This window comes from Sinohyriopsis cumingii, chromosome 15 (genome assembly GCF_028554795.1).
Source record: "Sinohyriopsis cumingii isolate HCF-2022 chromosome 15, ASM2855479v2, whole genome shotgun sequence".
Taxonomy (NCBI): Eukaryota; Metazoa; Mollusca; class Bivalvia; order Unionida; family Unionidae; genus Sinohyriopsis; species Sinohyriopsis cumingii.
Window position 1 is genome coordinate 27,667,669 of NC_142975.1, and position 20,125 is coordinate 27,687,793.

The window sequence follows — 20,125 nt, forward strand, 5'->3', positions numbered from 1 at the left end:
TGCTTGATGAGCAAAAATGATTTTTTTATTAATATTCAGAATTTATAAAAGATTAAAATATAGTTATAAAAGCTTAAATTTTAAATAAAAAAGATTTGTCTCTGAGGATATTTTGATCTGTTCTCAAATATGAGTAATCCCTCAACTCTTTTTTTTAAGATTAAGAAAATGGTTTCCATTGATTAACTTTTATTACTATATGTTTTGCATCCTTTCCACTAACTCTACATCTGACAAATATAATTACGTTGTCTGGTATACGAAAAGCAATATAACGTAAAATTTGAATACGAGAAAATTTGAGCATGTTTATCAGACCGGTACCTGCACATCGCACACAATTATATACAATCATTCTTTGCAGACTGGTTATTAGAAATGTTTCATAAACCATAGCTTAGAAGGCGAAATATATTGGAAACCAGACCGCTAACTGATGAGTTTACATTATGGCGGCGATAAAGTCAGATCAACACTGGAGGGACTTTTATGACAAGAATATTCTGCTACCTCCCGCTTTTGACAGAGCAAAATCAGCCCAAGAAAAGTCAACTCCAGTTAATCTTCATTTACAGACCGTAGAAGGAGTAACAAGCAAGGTAACATAGATGTTACTAGGTCTAAAATGATTCCCTTTCCTGTCCGTACTTGCCCCAAAACGATAATATAACGACGTGTTGGTGTTCATATATCGAAAAACAAAACAAAATAAAAACAACCAATCGTTCAGTATAAGTGATATCCCGTTTTCACAGCAGTTTTTATCATCGGTAACATTAACAGCCAAAGACTCATTGATTTGGTTCTTTAAATAATGTTCTCCTTACCTCTAGTCCTACAATGTAAGATATAGCACATGTTGTTTTTGTTTAAGTGTTATGTCGTACTATCCAAATAACGGGCTTGTATAGCGTGTTCCGATGTCGTTGACATCGGAACGAGTAGTGAAAGTTTCAGGAATATCTCACACATTTGGCAGCATATATTGACACTCTTCCACTAATTTATGTGTAATTAATATACTTACTGTGCTGTCTTTATCCTGCCAGAATGAAAATATGACACTAGCCAATCGATGCATTTTCATATCCTATTGATATACATTTGAATTTGTTGCAATGCGACGGTAGTGGAGGTATGCTGAAGTGTGTTTAAGTAGGTTCATGTGGCGGATATGTTCCTTGAACGAAACGAAACGTTGCTTTACAGTTCCATTAGGCATAATATATTTTTTATTCATTTCGTTAAAAAATAATATTTCAGCTTAACCCGATTTCGGCATCCCCGGCTTTCATTGCTTTCCAGCCAACTGAAATATAGGTCAACAAAATTTGAAAACAGGTCCATTTTTTTGGTGAGAATTTGAATTTATTAGAGAAAAGACATCAGAGAAAGTGAAGTCTGACAAAAACATTATAACTTTTCTTTGTAGGAAAGCGGTGTTATTGGTTGCCAGTTGTGTGTGATATTTCTGAAAATGTGACTTTTGTTGTACTGTTAGTCAACATCAAAACACGCTATACTGCACCTTTATTTTTGCAGTAAGACCCATTACCACCCCCCAGAAGAAAAATATCGGGTGATGTGTCTTACGTTGTAGGACTACCTTACCTTGAAAAGACCCATTTGTGGTATATATACAGAGATCTCGGAAATGCTTAATTACGCTTATTTGGACGCCAATTTTTGATCTGGGACGCAGAAAATCCCTGAGGCGGGAGTCCTCCGTATGCATGTTATAGGTGTGCGGCAAATCTCAAAGACTTGCCAGTCTTGCGTCAGCCACCTGCGTTGTGGGAAAATGTGTTGATCAGTTAGCTGTGCTGATATTTACAATGACAGAATTCATTGACTGAAAGACCCCATAATTACATACATGTTGCCATTATAAGAGTACATCAAAAAGAACATGATGCAATAGCTGGGCGGCAAGATCAAAAGCTTTGTTTGACTGGCGGCAGGATGCAAAAATGTACTGATATTTACAGTGATTGAACTCGGAGTCAGAAAGACCCAGAGATGTACATGTGGTCATTTATAAAAGTACATCAAATGAACAACTTTAGCTTTCGTTACTGTGGTCATTTCCGAATATATTGGAATAAGTAGTGCAGGAGAATCAAGACATGTTGAGACTTAGACAAAATGCCATTTGTCAATTTGGATAAGTATGTTGGGGTTAAACGGCAAACTTACGAACATTGTAACGAGATTCAGAAGAGTGCTAAAGCTGCTAGAATTGATAGTTCGGATGGGACAGTAGCTATGTGTAAGAAAGTGTGTGATGCCTAGCTTAGTGTTTGGAATAAGTTCTGACTTGGATTGACAAAATTCAGTATCACTCTGATGGACGAAAAAGAGCTATTTAAGAGGTACATTGACTGACCATACTTTTTTTTAAATGCAGCTCGCCTTAGCTGGGTTAGTTCTAGTGTTGTAGCAAAATGTATTCATCAATACATCAGTAGCTAGGCCTAGTTTTTATATCAATTAAGTTGACAAACAAATTCTTGCCCATTCACATGCATATGTTTTGATAGCTGATTGACCATAAACCCTTTTCCGAGTAAGGTAGCAACTATCAATTTCCTGCATGATAGCCTTTAATGATAAAACATACAAACTTGTATTTTAAGATCAGAATTGTGATTATTAACTGCCTCTTGTACACTATTTCATCATAAAATTAGTTTGAAACTTGAAGTGAACCAGTAGGCCTAACGGGAAATAATGGCAGACTTCGCAAAGTCTGGGATGTACCAGTTTTTTAGATTGTCTTTCTTTCGTAAACCATCGGGCAAATATTTTCAGAAAAATATGCAGATCATTGAAAGCAAAGCCAAGGTATTATTTTATTAAAGATTTAGCTTTAAAATGCAAATTGTGTAGGTCAGGACAATGCTATGTTGTGGAATTCGCGAGATGGGCTTTAAGGTCTAATCTGTTTTCCGACCTGACACATATTTGCGAAAATACAGGGGGAAAAAACAGCAAATAAGATACTATTTAACAATTGCCTAAATTTACTACAGGGACATAGACAAATAAATAAACCCAAACTTTGCGATCCTGCCAATGGACTGTTGTAATGAAGCTATATTATAGTCAGTGATTACATTATGAAAACCTCTCCTTCTAAAAATAGATGCACTCATGTTTGTGTCGATTCTGTAGGAAAGAAGGGACTGCAACTTTTGATGGTGGGACTCCTATTTTTACCAAAATGGGAGTCCTGGACTCCTAGTTTTAAAATCCTAGCGAGATCTCTGTATATATATATATATATATATATATATATATATATATATATATATATATATATATATATATATATATATATATAATATACTGCCTACAAACAGTGCAAAACTAGTATCTAGCTAGCCTAAGTGCTTTCAACTTTTAATGAGTCTTTTTCAATGGCAAATACAAAACATAGACAAGACAAACAAAATAAAACAGACAAACTGTTGTCTTTTTCTAACTTTACATGACTATGACTTGTTGCAGATGTCTTTTCAGTAGCATGATGATAGTTTTCTTAGGCAAATTAGATTTTTTTGACACGTCTGATTGCCTCCTAAACCTTTTCTAAAATTAGAGGAGCTCCATGTTTCTGGCTATTAGAATTTTTGAGCACATATTGTACTTGATATTTTAGTGATTCTTGTAGATGATGTAACAAGTTGAGACAACCAACAAGATTCACTTATGCTTAGTCATCCTACAGTCTTACAACATAAGTAATCTATATTGGATCCCATTACAGTAACTTCAAGACCATGATCTAGAACTACCTCAGTCTTATCTTCAAGACCATGATCTTGAGCTACCTCAATCTTGTCTTCAAGACCATGATCTAGAGCTACCGCAGTCTTGTCTTATCTTCAAGACCATGATCTAGAGCAACCTCAGTCTTATCTTATCTTCAAGACCATGATCTAGAGCTACCTCAATCTTGTCTTCAAGACCATGATCTAGAACTACCTCAATCTTACCTTATCTTCAAGACCATGATCTAGAGCTACCTCAATCTTGTCTTACATCTTGTAATAATGTTTTGAAGATTTCTTTAACAAATCAAAAATCAATAAGATTAGTATATGAAGTGTTTCATATCGCAAAAATAGAATGCAGGGTATACATTGTCAGGGGTCACTGAGATCTGCATAAAAGTATGCATACTTGTCACTTTTGGATGTACATATGTGAAAATTCCAACACCTTGGTCCTCCTTATGCAGGTTTATTTATTGGCCACATTTTTTTGTATTTGATATATTTATACAAAGCAAACTTGTATCAATCATGTGGAGTGCAAGTTATCAGTCAGAGCTGATGCATTTGTAATGGGATTAGGTGAAGCTGCATAGGTTAGATAGCAGACAAAGAGATTGTAACACCTGTCAATCCATTGATCCTATGTTACAGTAATAGTCGGCAGTGTCATCATTCATCTCTCGTCAACACATGGAAAAACTGCATTGTCCATCTGCATGGTGACTTTCAAACAGTCTGCCTCTCAGCGAATCTTTGATAACAGGATTACGCTAGAAATCACTTGGAGGTAAACCAGAGCTGTATGGAAGATGTGGCAAACTTTGGATGCTGTACTCATTCCAGAAGTCTGTCATGGTGGCAGATTATGAACTGTTGTGTTGTCATAGTGGCAGATTATGAACTGGTGTGTTATCATGGTGGCAGATTATGAACTGGTGTGTTGTCATGGTAGCATATGGATACCTTGGGGACCAGTGCATGAACAGAATTTAGGTAGTGTTCCACAACTTTGGCAACACTTTGAAAGCATAAATTTGCCCAGTGGTACTAGCAAAGTCAGACACAGATACCTGGATGACTCATATTTATGCATCAAAACATAATGCTTTTAAAACACTCTTGATACTGAACATGTTGTGTGATTTGTAGTCTCTTGTTTTCTCCATTCCAAAAACTGTATTATTTTCTTTTGAGTAGAGTTAAAAAAGAGTAAAGTCATGTTTCAACACCTGTGACACTTTCTTTGAAATGTCTCTGGTCACTATTTGTATTTCACAAGTACCTGTTTGGCAGTTTCAACCCAAGCCTGCTTTTGAACCATCATCAGGTGTTAAAGTGTTGGTTCATTGAAGAGTTTTGTGACCTGTTTATCAATATTTCAGTGGGTATGTTCCTGTAATTACTGGGGTATTTTTGACACCAATAATTACCAGCAATTAAATTAAGTTTCCATAGAGATTTGGGATTTTTGCTTTGATTCGTTGTATTGATTTTGTGTACCAGATAGCAGGTGTGTCATTTTATAAAAAGAAAAATCTGTCAGGTATTTACTCAGTTTCCTGTCATTTCACTAACCTGTTAAATGCTGATAATATCAAATAATTAGAAAGCAGGTTTTATACAAGTACATGTAATTGGTACTGTACTTATGAAATTTGTATTAAGCTTTAAATCATTTGTATTATGAATGAGAGTTTTAATATTGGGTAATTTAGCAAAGTCAGCAATTCATCATATTATTGTCAATCAAATAATTTTAATACATATTTTTTTTGTTGTTGCAATTTTCTTATGAAATTTAATTTCACATATGTTTCACAAGAAAAATGTAGATGAAAGAATATTGGCAAACATTAATCAGTGTTGGAGATATGCTTAATTTACTGCATGTGCAAAAATTTATTTACACAAAAAGAGTATTAAACTTATGATTTACCATATCTTACTCTATGTCACTCTCTCTCCCACTTTTGCTGTCTCCTTCCTTCATTTTATCATGTTTCAGCCTTTATTCCATCTGGTTTACTGTCTGCTTGTGTGTCTCTAAAAATGTATAAGTGTGTTATTATGCCTAGAGACTGGGACACCTTGTATTTGGGTTTCCCAGTGTAGGTGAGGGTACATTTGTTTTTTTTAGGTGAAGGTACATTTATGTTCTCTGTGCTACGTTTCACTGTAGGACTCTAGTCCAACATACCTATCCGACCTCACCCATGTGTACACCAGCAAGATACTTACGCTCCTCTTCTGACAATTGTATACTCATTACTCCAAGTATGAAAACAAAGTCATATGGACAGCATTCTTTTGCATACCAGGGCCCAGCAATGTGGAATGAATTGCCCACTAAACTTAGAAACAAAGACAGTGATCACATTCAAGAGCTCTCTCAAAACTCACTTATTTTGACTGCAAGAACAAACTTAAAAACCTAATAATGTTTCCTACCTTAAATATTCTCAGCATATTTTTTATGTTTTCTGATTTCATGGTGTTTGTGTTTGTAATCATATCATTATACATGTTTTTTTTAATTATCTTATAGGTGTTGTCTAATGTTGTAAAGTGTTTAGAGCTTCTAAAGATTAGGCGCTATGCAAAGTCCTCATTATTATTATGTATCTTTTTTTTAATAGAATTTCTGTAATTCTTTACTGATTCACTTCATATTTGAATTCATCATATAATACCCTTCTTTCAGTACCACTCATGCCTATGTGTTATGTCCCTTGGTGTTTCAGTTGAATTATGATGGACAGTCATTAATTGAAGTTTATTTGATCACTTAATTTTGACCAAGTGTTTTAAGGATTTAACATGTTCTTTTTTTCTTTTATTTTACATGCATTTACCTTTTATAGAATTTTAAAATGAGTATGTGACTTATGTTAATGTACTGAATGTTGGTTTTATCCTACTTTTTTGACAAGAAAGATTAAATGTAAGAGAAATAAGAAGAATACACATGAAACTATCACATACAGATCATTTAAAATTTTTAATGAAGAACAATTTCTATATGACCTATATAAAGTTCCATGGAATATGATCCAAATTTTAGATGACATAGATGAAGCTCTGAGGTATGCGCTGACTTTTTTGTGGATGTAGTTTCTAAGCATGCACCACTGAAAGTACATTGAGTAAAGAATGAAATCCAACCTAATTGGCTTACTACTGAAATCCTAGACGCTATGAAAACATGAGACCAATTCAAGGCTATGGGAAACCATGCACAATATAAATATGGAGAAATGAAATAACAAGTATGATTAAAAAGTTTTTAAAAAATCTTATTATCAATCACTGCTTGAAAACAATAAAGAGCAACACAAACTCCATCTGGAAAGTCTTCAATGAACTCATTGGAGGAATACAGACAAATAAAATTTTCTCACTTGTGGTAAATTACATGATAGTCACTGATGACATTGATGTTGCAAATGTTTTCAATGATTTTTTTTACCAACATTACCACAAAGTTAAAAGAACCAGTGACAGGAAACAACTTTAATGAACTTAAAAAGTTCTGCAACAACAAAATCTCTAAGGAGGTATGTTTCTCTATCCCACCAGTATCAAAAAACTTTGTTGACAAATGTCTCTGTGAACTTGATACCAAGAAAGCTACAGGACTTGATCAGAATGGTCCAACACTCATTAAAACTTCTACCTCAGCTATTTCAGATAGCATAACATTCATAACTGATTTAAGTATTACAACCTCAAAATATGGAAAAATACAAAAGTAACTCCTATTCACAAATCTGGTTCTAAGATCATGCTGATAACTGCCAACCAATCTCAATACTACCAAATTTGTCAAAATTGATTGTAAAACATGTCCATGACTCATTCATGTCATATTTAACCAAATGCTTGCTGTTACACCCTAATCAATCATGCTTTAGACAGAAACATTCATGTGAAACTGCCTTGATCTAACTAATGATAAATGGCTTCAAGCACTTGATCAAGGTAGAATAATAGGATCTGTATTTGTAGATTTCAGGAAAGCTTTTGACATGGTGGATCATGATATCCTTTTGAAGAAACTGAAAATTGACCAATGTGATGAAAGAACAGTTAGATGGTTTACTTCATACTTAAGTGAGAGAACACATCATATTTGTATAAATAGTGTTCTGTCTGAACCTGGGACAATTAGATATGGAGTACCACAAGGCTCAATTCTAGGTCTGTTACTATTTCTATTATTTATTAATGACCTACGATTTTTACTAAGGGACTAAATATCATCTACAGATCTATATGCAGATGACACAGCATTGTCAGACATCCAAAACACAAAGCATGAACTTGAAATTTCTTTATAGGATGCCCTAAACAAACTGGACAACTGGTGCACATGCAGTGAATGACATGGTGGTAAATACTGGTGAAACTAAAATATTACTAATCTCAACAAAGGAAACAAGGACAAATCTTGATATTGAATTAAAGTCTTTTATTGAATCACATTAATATAATTCCAGGTTTGAAATCACTATAAATTCCAGTGAATGTCTCTATCCAAGAATTTTATCAGAGCCTTTTTTACATTTCCAGAGAAAAATAATCACTTGAATTCAGTAATTTGAAGAAATAAATTTCAGCCAAACTGGACACATTATATAATTGAACTTGAAAGTGCTAGATCTTAAAGTATGACTGAAAATTCTCTCAGTTACAAAATTATGTTGTTCTCTACTTGACCTCAGGTCACTATTAGCATTTTCTAACAAGAACTATCACCTAATGTAAAATAACCTTCTAGAATAATCCTATTGTTTACAGAATAAAAATATTAGTTATTATTATAAACCAGAACCTGGACTATGTCAAATATACTAAGGAAATTCCAAAACCTAGACCTAAACCCAAATAAACTTATTTACTTCTATTAATAATTCTGATTTTAAACCCATACACATGGATAATAATTTAGCTATGTATTAGCTGTTTACAGAGAGAAAAAAGTCAGTTCAGTCATGCAAAAATGAACTCAATTTAAGACATGGTCATCTCCAACATACAATGTTACATTATAATAGTATGTAATGAAATATATAAAAAATAACAAACAATTCAAATTAAATATACATGACAATGCAGAATTTCAAAAATTCTTATATCATGGTATTTAAGTTCAGACTGTATTAACAGGGTCATAATCCTTGGGTAGTGGGTTTGATACAGCATGGTTTAGCAACCTTGGTGTATCTTTGGGAAAGGGAAATAGCTCCCATTTTCTTGGCATGATATAGCCAATAATGTGTTCAAGATGCAATAAAAACCAGTAAAAACAAAATCCAGGCTGCTTTATTATGATATTCATGTTAGATCTGGTTGTCAACCAGTTTTAATACAAATGTATTGTCATTATGTTTTCAAAAATTTTTTGTTATGAAATGAATAAAAAATTCAAAATTTGAAGACAGTTGTAAACATCTACATACTGGCCTCGGTCACATATCTTACCTGTCTGTATGTAAAATATAATGTAGAAAGAATTGCTTGGCTTATTTGTTCATGCACACAGTATGACGTGTTCTAAGAGTTGTCTGGCTTATCCTTTCATGTACACAATATTAGGTGTTGGAATTTGGAAGAGTTGCCTAGGTTATCCTTGCATGTACACAATATTAGGTGTTGGAAGAGTTGCCTGGCTTATCCTTTCAAGTACACAATATTAGGTGTGTGAAGAGTTGCCTGGCTTATCCTTTCATGCACACAATATTAGGTGTTTGAAGAGCTGCATGCTTTTCTTTTCATACACACAATATTAGGTGTTGGAAGAGTTGCCTGGCTTATCTTTTTATGCACACACTATTAGGTGTTGGAAGAGTTGCCTGGCTTATCCTTTCATACAAACAATATTAGAGTTGCCTAGGTTATCTTTTCATGTACACAATATTATGTGTTGGAAGAGTTGCCAAGGTTACCCTTTCATGTACACAGTATTAGGTGTTGGAAGAGTTGCCTGGCTTATCTTTTATGCACACAATTTAGGGTCCTGGAGTATATGACCATAGCTGTATATCAGTATTGGAATAGTTGCCTGACCTATCCTTTCCTGTACACATATTAGGTGTTGGAAGAGTTGCAGGCTTATCCTTTCATGCACACAATATTAGGGTTGCCTAGGTTATCCAATCATGAACACAATATTAGGTGTTGGAAGACTTGCCTGGCTTATCCTTTCATGTACACAATATTAGGTGTTGGAAGAGTTGCATGCTTATCTTTTCAGGCACACAATATTAGGTGTTGGAAGAGTTGCATGCATTTCTTTTCAGGCACACAATATTAGGTGTTAGAAGAGTTGCCTGGCTTATCCTTTCATGCACACAATATTAGGTGTTGGAAGAGTTGCCTGGCTTATCCTTTCATGTACACAATATTAGGTGTTGGAAGAGTTGCATGCATTTCTTTTCAGGCACACAATATTAGGTGATGGAAGAGTTGCATGCTTATCTTTTCATGCACACAATATTAGGTGTTGGAAGAGTTGCATGCATTTCTTTTCAGGCACATAATATTAGGTGTTGGAAGAATTGCCTGGCTTATCCTTTCATGCACACAATATTAGGTGTTGGAAGAGTTGGTGATGCTGAGTTTCAATGCTAGTTGGTTGAATCATTATTTATATAAAGGAAAGGGTTAATAAGCTAAAGTCATCTGTAGGATTACTTTCTTTAGAGTTTAATTTTCTCCTTGTATGCTTCATTGACTCTGTTGGAATTGTCTATACAAAATGTAGCCCAGATTATAATGATTTCAGCCAGCTATAGTCATGGTTACGCTGTAGGGATATAATTTGTTTAGTTGGATTCATTTAATTTTATGGAATTGAGGAATCTGAAGTCACAATTGCAGTCAGCAGTGTGATTTAAATTAAATTGATTACATTTATTTTGTTTCTTTAGTATGGGAAAAGATTCAGCTGTAATGCATATACTTTTATTATATTGAAATGGTGATCAGGCCCAAGAACATGGAATATCACTAAAGCTTTTGTGAATGGCATTGACATGAAACATGATTAGAATTTACACACAGATAATATATACCAGATTTGGAGTTCTCTGTTCATAATACATGTAGAATACATACTGTAACATCTTGAATTTTCATACACATAGGCCCTGATCTGCAGCCACATAATATGCTGGTACATCAGGGTCTGTGTTGTTTGTTCTGCGGATTATTACTAACAAGCTGAGTAGACCCAGATCGTCTGATGCATTATGCAGTGGCAGATCTGAGTCTGTGATGTTTACAGTTGAACTTAAAAGTGGGTATGTGTGGTATACTGTTGGTAAGATGCTGCATAAATTGATGTTGCTGGAGACATGATTTTATTATTAGATTCTGCCTCCTGGATATATGATACTGTTATTCCATAATTTTATTATTAGATTCTGCCTTGTGGATATATGATACTGTTATTCCATGATTTTATTATTAGATTCTGCCTCCTTGATATATGATAGCTATTATTCCATAATTTTGTTATTAGATTCTACCAACTGGATATATGATTGCTGTTATTCCATAATTTTGTTATTAGATTCTGTCTGCTGGATATGTATGCATCATTAATTTTGTTAATAGTGCATTATTAAGTCATATTGATAAAATTTGGTATCATTGCACATGCATACCAAGTGGATTTTCTGTCTTTTTTCATGCTTTGATTGAAACTTATTTTGCATGTTTAACAAACTTAGATCTGGGAATATCTGTGGTCGCTCTCTTCATTGACAATAAGCTTACTGATGTACATGAGAACAGATGACATTGATTTTCGGTGTCTTGACAACTGGTGTTGTTTAAAAGGGAATGTATACTAAGTAACCGTCTAGACTGAATGAATTGAGTGACTGAATTGGATAAAGAACATGTTTCTTTATTCAAATCTGTATAATTAAACAGTAACAAAACCATAATTCAAATAGTCAATAATTTGATATTATTGCATATTTTAACTGTTTTGTTTTGCCAGTGAAGCATTTTCACAATGAAATGCCTCGTGAGAGGTATGCTGAATTTATGGATTGAATCAAATTCTGTTTAACATTTGTGTCCATTTGAAGGATTTCTGGTTCATTTTTTATTTGAATGAACATCAAAAAATTGCAACATCTGTTTTTCCATTTGTGTATAGGACAGAATTCAGATGGATATAAAGAGGTTCAGCTGAATAACTTAGGAAATGATATGAAGAGAAATTACTAAATTGAGAGGGATAAGATAAAAAAAAGCAAGACATTTGTGTGGAGTGATTTATTCTGTTTAATCTGTGCATGAAGAGATGGAGGAAGAACTGAAAGATGAAATGTGAAGTGAGATTAACTTATCTATGACTGGTCAGACATCTTTATGGACTAAAACTTTGCAATGACCAATTACATGTACTCCTTTCAAGGGTGAGATTTATTTCATAGATTATGAAACTGTCCTGAAGGAAGATTGACATTTTTATGAATGAGGCATTAAAAAGGAATCATAGACAGTGTGTACTTATAAGGACTTAATTCCGGTACTTTAGGGTCCTGGAATGTATGACCATAGCTGTATATCAGTATTAAGGACTTAGACCCATTACTTTAGAGTTTTGGAAGATATTACCATAGTTGTATATTGTAGTAATTGTTTGGACTGTCATTCATAATGTTGGGTATAGACAGATCCATAAAGGATCTTACAAAAAAAACCCACCCACCTCTGTATTATAAGAGCTGTAAGACTGTTCGATTTGAGGAACTTATTAAACATGATCCTCATGAATTAGTGGGTTTGAAAGGAACAAGAAAATTTAGACCAAGATATTATAGGACATTTAACCTTCACCCTAGAGAAAAGAATTTGTTTCTTGGTGACAAATCATCAACAGCACCATTTTGTATATTCATCAGCAGCATTGATAATTTTGTGGCACCTCAACAGCTCCTACACACCCAGGTAAAGTTATGGAAGATATAACATAAATATAGTGAAGTCGGTTGCCATTAAGGCTTTTGTAAAAGTCAATGGTGTATAATTATAATAATCACTTGTAAGTCAAGTCCAACTGTAAACCACATAGATTCTGATATGCCATCACATTTTCATGAGTTTTGTATTTTGAAACTGGGAGTACTATATGTGTTAAATTTTGTTAGACTTAAAGCTGTCACTTTGCATTGCAGCACCAAATCACATTTAAAATATATGATAACAAATTTTCTTTACTTCTTACATACATCATAAGTTTTGTTACTATATTTTTGTTCCTAAACATCACTACATGGTATATAATTAAAGTTAAATATTAATCTTCCTCCTATAGTTTCTATGGTTGATACAAGACTGTGTTTGTGAATATGTGTGTATATATGTGTGCGAGGCCTCTCCCTCCCAGTCAGGTCTATGCCCCTATTTGAATTAACCACTGAGGGTCCAATTCAGTTTAACCTGTTAATTTGTGAAAATAAAATTATCACAATTTTCTTTGTTTCAGATTGATGGAGCTGCAAAGATGGAATTCCACCTGCAAGTCAGTCTGTTTGACATTGGGTACCACCAGTTTTTTGGCCGACAGTGGGTAGGGCCCCCTGTAGATCTTCAGGGTGTGGGGGGCCAACAGAAACCCTACATTAAGTACAATGAGGTAAAGATTGCATTTTTTCTTCAACCTTCTTGGACTTTCATAGTGTCTTTAAAGTGTGAATGAACTCAACATATTACAGTTTATTTGTGTGTATTTTAAGTGAGGAAGTGCTTTGAATGATAGAAATGTCTAAGAATAGATGCATGCATATTCATTGCATGGCATGTATCTTAATAACCCAGTTCCATGTATAATTTTTGTAACTTTTTATGTTGCTTGTTCATGTATTTAAGACATATGTTAAAATGTCTTTGTATAATTTATGCCATAATGTCGTTTGGTTTGTAATGTTTTTTTATAGAAACTATTAAGGTTTAATATTGTAAACATTTGTTTGAATTAGGGCTTAAGAAGCAGTATGGTGAATTTTGTCATGGATTTTATATACAAGTATTTTTATTGTTTACTTTCAGTAAATAATTACATACACTTGGTATCATTTTAACACCCTTTATATTTATGATATTGTTTTTGTTTAATTTAAATAATGACATACAACTGGCATCATATGAAGTCCTTTTATATTTATGATATTACAAATGTGCAGGATGACCTTGTGATCTGGTATAAACATAAGCATTTTATACAGGCGGTAAGTGTGTGTATAGCATCATGTTTGATAATGGAAGGACCATGCATCATGCAAGACTCAAAGGCTGCATATTAATGCAGTGTCCTTTTGCTGTCAAACAAGATGCAATACAAATACCCATAGACTAGTAAGTAATTTATTGTTGAGGTGTATGTTATATACCCAAATCCAGGTATTTGCAACTTACTCCAGTGTGCTGTCCAGATAATGAATCTTGAGCCACAGCATATGATGTCATTGTAACCAGGTCAATAGTCACATGGACCATATGTTGAACAGGCCTCCCAAAAACAGTTATTTAAATCTTACATTACTGCTTTTTTATTTAAAGGTTTTAAACTTATTGTCCAGAATAGTTTATGTTATTTGCAAAACTAGATACTCCTTTTTTAAATTCATTTTTAAAAAAAAGTAATACACTTAAATTAAAATGAAATGTCACATTTAAGTAGAGGCACAAGTACATATGATTTTGTTTAAATTATCATTATATGTCATAAACATGAGTCCAAGTTGTGTATTCCTTAAATGTTTTCAGTACAAAACTTTAAAGCTCATACCATGATCAGATCCTAAAATGGATATGGATACGATATGTAAAAATGTATCAAACTTATTGAAATTAATCATGCTGCTGTGGAGCCAAGTTAGCACAATTCTAAAAGTTCTAGAATTCTATCCCAGATCAGAGTAAAATGGTGTTATATTAAAATAGTTTTAATCATGTACATAAATTTAGCGATAAAGAAACATTTCATATGCATTGGGCCTGTCTCTATATTCACTCCTAAACTTGTCTGACCACTTAATATGAAAATTGAATTCCTTGTATTGATTCACACTAAATATATATTCATAAAATGATTTTCTTTAGTAACAGTCTTTAGGTGAATGAATCACATGTATTGAAAACCCTTGTATTTAAATTGGTTTGCTCACTACTTTGAATGGACATTTTAGTTTTAATGTGTTCTCAAGTTGGGGAGTTTTATAAAGGCCATATCTTTAGAACTCTTGTTTAGGTGTAAAAGGACTGTTTCGAATTTGTAATATGTTCTTTTCTTCAGTTACTTAGATCATTGATTGGTACCCAGGATTTTTGCCATGGAGGTGGTGAAGATGAGTGATCTCCATCACTCCTTAGAGTTTTTGGTTTGGTTATCATTACCTAGGAGATGTTATTGCCCCAATTAATTAATTAATAGCATAAAATATGAAATGAATGGATTAAATAAAAGGGTTCTATGCAGAGATATTAAATAGAATAACATGATCCCCCCCCATAAAATATAACCAATAAGTTGCATAAACAAAATGAAATCGAACTTGACATATGGATGATTTAATTTCTCTCCGAAATAGAGTTTCATAATTAAGTGAAATTCAATTCGCTATTATGTTATGCTGATATAAAAAAAATTCTCACATGATCGAGTTACTGGTCAAACTCAGATTGCTTGCATGACAGCATCGCCTGGTGCTGCTCATTCCCAAATCACTGCTGGTGATCAGTCAATGTTTCCTTATTGATCTCTCTCTCTCTTTAGTGTCTTTGGGTCTTCAAACTCTTGGTTGCATACTGTACTCTTTTTCTACTGAACAATACATGGTGTGTAGAACTATTTCTTTCATAACAAAAATATAGTACACAACCTAAATGCATGTCAGATTTGTCCTTCTCCTGGGATCAACAGATATTCCCAATTTCTTGCATTAGATATTGTCTATGAAACTCAACAGAACTAGCTATGGTAATTTTACACCTAATACACAGTCACTATCCTATTATCATAAATCATCATCTTGTTAGCAGCTACTGCATTCCAACCGCTATGACATAATTATACTAATTTAGATAAGCCATCACACTGTGGATACAACTGAACTAGGCAGGTCGGCACACATTACTTGCTTCTCAGCTCAAGAGAATTTCCAACTTAATGACACACAAATTAATGGACTTCACTTCTTGTCCTAACTATGTTACTTTGCTAATTAGTGATTAACACAGATTCCCAGATGGAAAAAATCAATTGGCAGCGTAAATGATAAAAATCATTTAAGACAGATAACTTACATATTCAAACAATTGTATACCAGAAGAAATGCATGAAATCTTACATTACATGATTTCTATTTCATACAAAACAACTAAATCCAAACTCATTCAGATAGCGAAATATTGTATGACATTCTTACAACACATGAATCATGTAACATGCACAATTATTTCTTAAGTAATGGAAAAATTGAAGTATAAATTTAAAATGAATAAATTCAACAATAATTACAAACTTACATCAATGAATATACATAGGATGTAATTGAGACTAACCTTTTGCTTTGTTTGAGAGTTGTTCTTACTGTGCAGCTGAATCTATCTCTCTTTCATATCCCTCACTTTCCAATACATGGCCTTTAGATGATTTTTTTTAAACAAGAAAAAATACTTGCTATATTTATCCTCGAAGAAAAACTTCTTAGCTTCCCACAGAAAGTTAGATGGATTAATTTTACAAGGGAAACTTATTTAAAACCCTGAATTCCATCTGGGACCCCCCTCCTCATTTAGCATAGCCAGTCAGGATTACTTTTTTACTTGCCAAAAGTCTTTATCACTCCCATTGAAGCTAGAACAATCCTCTCTAGTATGCCTTTATTAATAACTATTCTGGAAAATATAATTTTATGTATCAGTTTCCAATCCCTCCCACTTCTGTGGTTTGTCTCAAACTCGGGTCATTTTACTGCTATGACCTCATCTTAATGTTGAACTCTATGTATTCCTAAATATTAACTGAGTGTTTCCTAATTAAAATTCAATTCATGTTCCAAATAGGAGATGTTAATTGTAACTATCGACCAAGTTAATTGTAACTAGCTACCAAGTTTATCGGCAGGCTAGACCATATGTCAGTCTTAATGGTTATGTGTCACATTATACTACAGAAGTTGTTCTATTAAATTTTGTACCATTACAATTTATAACCAGTAAATTGTGTAAGTTTGGTGGTAAAATTTGTTACTGAAATTTAAATGCTCTTATATTGACTGATATTTCATGCATTCCTTTCTGTTTATTTTAGAGCATCTACTTCCATACCTTAATACATAGCTCAACTATCATAGCAGTTGTGGAGCTGGTGACCACAGGAACATTACCAAATGGACATAGCCAGAAGGTGGCATCTGGCTGGGGAATAATTCGCATGTTCAAAGATGAAGAGCTGCCTGACACATCACGAGGAGTAAAATTGCCACTTCAGCGGTATGTTTTATATGAATGACTTCGTCTTGTTATTCAGTGAACACCATTTGTCAGGCCAGACTGACTGCTGATAGTTAGATAGCATAGTAGGTAACATTCTTGATCCCATGGAATTATTATGCATGAAATTATTATTTAAACCCAACAGATGGATAAATGGCAGATAGTAATGTACTATTGTCATTTAGACTTTGTCTTATATATCAAGCAGGTAAGACCATCATAATACCAAATTCAAGTCTGTCACAGCTTTTTGTAACGAACATGTGGGACTATTGCTTTTTATTTTAGGTGCTAAAAATTTTAAAATCAATATAAATAAAAACTTTTGTTCATGTGTTGTGTTATGGTTTCCTTTTAAATGAATTTTATCAATCCAAATTCCAGATTAGAGTTTCTTGCATCCAGAATTTGTTTCATTATGTTGTGTACAGTAAAATTTATCTTTGACACTAAATGGCAATCCTTGATTCTGAACAGTTTTTATAGTTGGCACAATAGGAATTGTACTTAAGGTAATAAGCTGAAACTATTACTTAAAATATTTATTCAAACATTATTTCAGAGTTCAGCTTTATTATGGCACACCAAGGGCTTTATACTTCCTGGATGAACCGGTAGAAAGTGAGTAGAAATGTAAAACAAAGTATACTTCATGAAAAAGTCTTGTTTTTAAAAATGAAAATTCAGATATTTTTGATAACAGCATGCAAGATGACATGATTTTATGGTTAGATGTAACAGCATATGGATTTAAAAAAGGGTTTGACAGGTCATAGTTAGTGGCAGAACAAGAGCAGTTATCTCTCCTTGAATCCCAAATATTGTACAATATTTATCCCATGATAAGACCAAGGGACTAGCCAGGGGTTGGTAACCTATTTTGCATAGCGTGCCATTTTTTTCTGGATTAATTACAAAACGAATGAGCGTGTGCCACCAGTAAGAGATTAACACTGTTAAAATCAAGATTTTTGGCTGCCCTTTGCGTGCCACACAAAACCTCTGGACGTGCCATAGGTTGCCGATCTCTAGACTAGCCTAATCAATTTGTCCAAGTGTAGGGTTGGTGTTATTATCAAAGATATCCTTCATAAATATTTTTGAAAAGAAGGATTGGTGTGGTGGGTTTATAAATGCCTAAATAGTTCAGTCCAGATGTGCATTACTGACTTATGGATAGAGCATTTGTATTGAATGCTGTATAAACCATGTAAAATTAAATGGGTATGTAATAATTTTATATATCATGTTTTTGGCAGTGTTAGAATTTACCATACTATGAGCACAGCATAGGAATTCAGTCATTTATATACCACTCTCTCTCTCTCTCTCTCTCTCTCTCTCTCTATATATATATATATATATATATATATATATATATATATATATATATATATATATATATATATATATATATATTCCACATACATTAAAAATAAAATGGCATTTAAAGTGTTGGTATAAAGCAAATTGATATACCAATACTATTGGTATATCAAATTGTCATCTGCCCATGGTGCAATAATACGAATATATAAACATTCTTTCAACCACAAGTCTATAGATCAATGATGAATTTCTAGTCATTCATTAATCATAAATGATGTCACAGGATGAAGCCAGGTTGGGACTGGATATGTGAAGACACCAAAAGCAACTGCATTTACAAGATGTTTATTTATAAACGCAATTTAAATATTAACAAATCTGACACCATTATAAACAAAAGGAAAAGGAAAATTATAAAGTTCCTAACATGGAACTATCAACAACAATTAACTCAACGAGAAAAAACTCTAAACATGAATTTAACAAATGGAATTTCAAAACAAACGTGAATTATGTCCTATCACCGATCAACAAAATAAAAGTGATCTACATCCCAATATAAACAAACTTGAATGTATCGTTCATACAACAATATTGAAATGCAGGTAAATTTGAATGTATTGTTCAAATAACGATTTAGAAAAGAATGTGAATTTGGATGTATTGTTCATAAAACTATATTGAAAAGCAGGTACATTTGAATGTATCGTTCATAAAACGATATTGAAAAGCAGTGTAAATTACGAACCTATCGATCGTTCACATAATGATAGGAATGAATGAAATTATGAACCTATCGATTGTTCATATAACGATGGGAATGAATGAAATTATGAACCTATCGATCGTTCATACAACAACAGGAATGAACGAAATTATGAACCTATCGATTGTTCACATAACGATATAGCAATAGGAATGAATGAAATTATGAACCTATTGATCGTTCACATAACGATATAGCAATAGTAATGAATGAAATTCTGAAATGCAATAGTGGAAATAACATGGAACACTATATATAACTATCGTGGCGCCCATTTGACGTCCAAGATGTTCTGGTTCCATGCGCTCTAGTCAATGGCCAGAGAAGCACCCACGCATGGTCCGCTCCTCACAGTCCGTTGAAGGATCCATCGAGAGCCCTCACATCACATACCCGATGTTTGAGAAAACCAGTCCACTCTTCCGATCCAACGTCACCATAACACAGCATATACGTCACACGAAACCACACATAGTTCTGTGACACCACATCAAACCATTATAAGGCACGGCAGCATGTATAAGGCAGCTAAAACTATAACAACTAAACCGTGTAGTACATATGACACGGTTAAGTACTTCTGCATTGATATATGTTGCGCATGCGCACACATGAATTCGTTACCCATTACATTAATCGTTTAATGCATGTAGCGTATAATTAAATATCAATTTGTCTGTTCAGTTACAACAAATAGCTAACTCGAACCAGACTATAGTATTTCTAACATGGT

The 20,125-nt window shown here is 33.4% G+C and overlaps 1 protein-coding gene across 2 annotated transcripts in view; it reads left to right on the forward strand.

The window, feature by feature from the left end:
• Positions 1-417: 417 nt before the first annotated feature.
• LOC149781457 (nephrocystin-4-like) overlaps positions 418-20,125 on the forward strand; it is a 95,974-nt gene continuing 76,266 nt past the window's right edge. For both annotated transcript variants that reach the window (XM_089935544.1, XM_089935545.1), the window contains exons 1-4: positions 418-599; positions 13,285-13,434; positions 17,113-17,294; positions 17,860-17,918. In XM_089935544.1, coding sequence (XP_089791670.1) covers positions 450-599; positions 13,285-13,434; positions 17,113-17,294; positions 17,860-17,918 — 541 coding nt within the window. In that variant the 5' untranslated portion in view covers positions 418-449. The remainder of the gene's footprint in view (positions 600-13,284; positions 13,435-17,112; positions 17,295-17,859; positions 17,919-20,125) is intronic.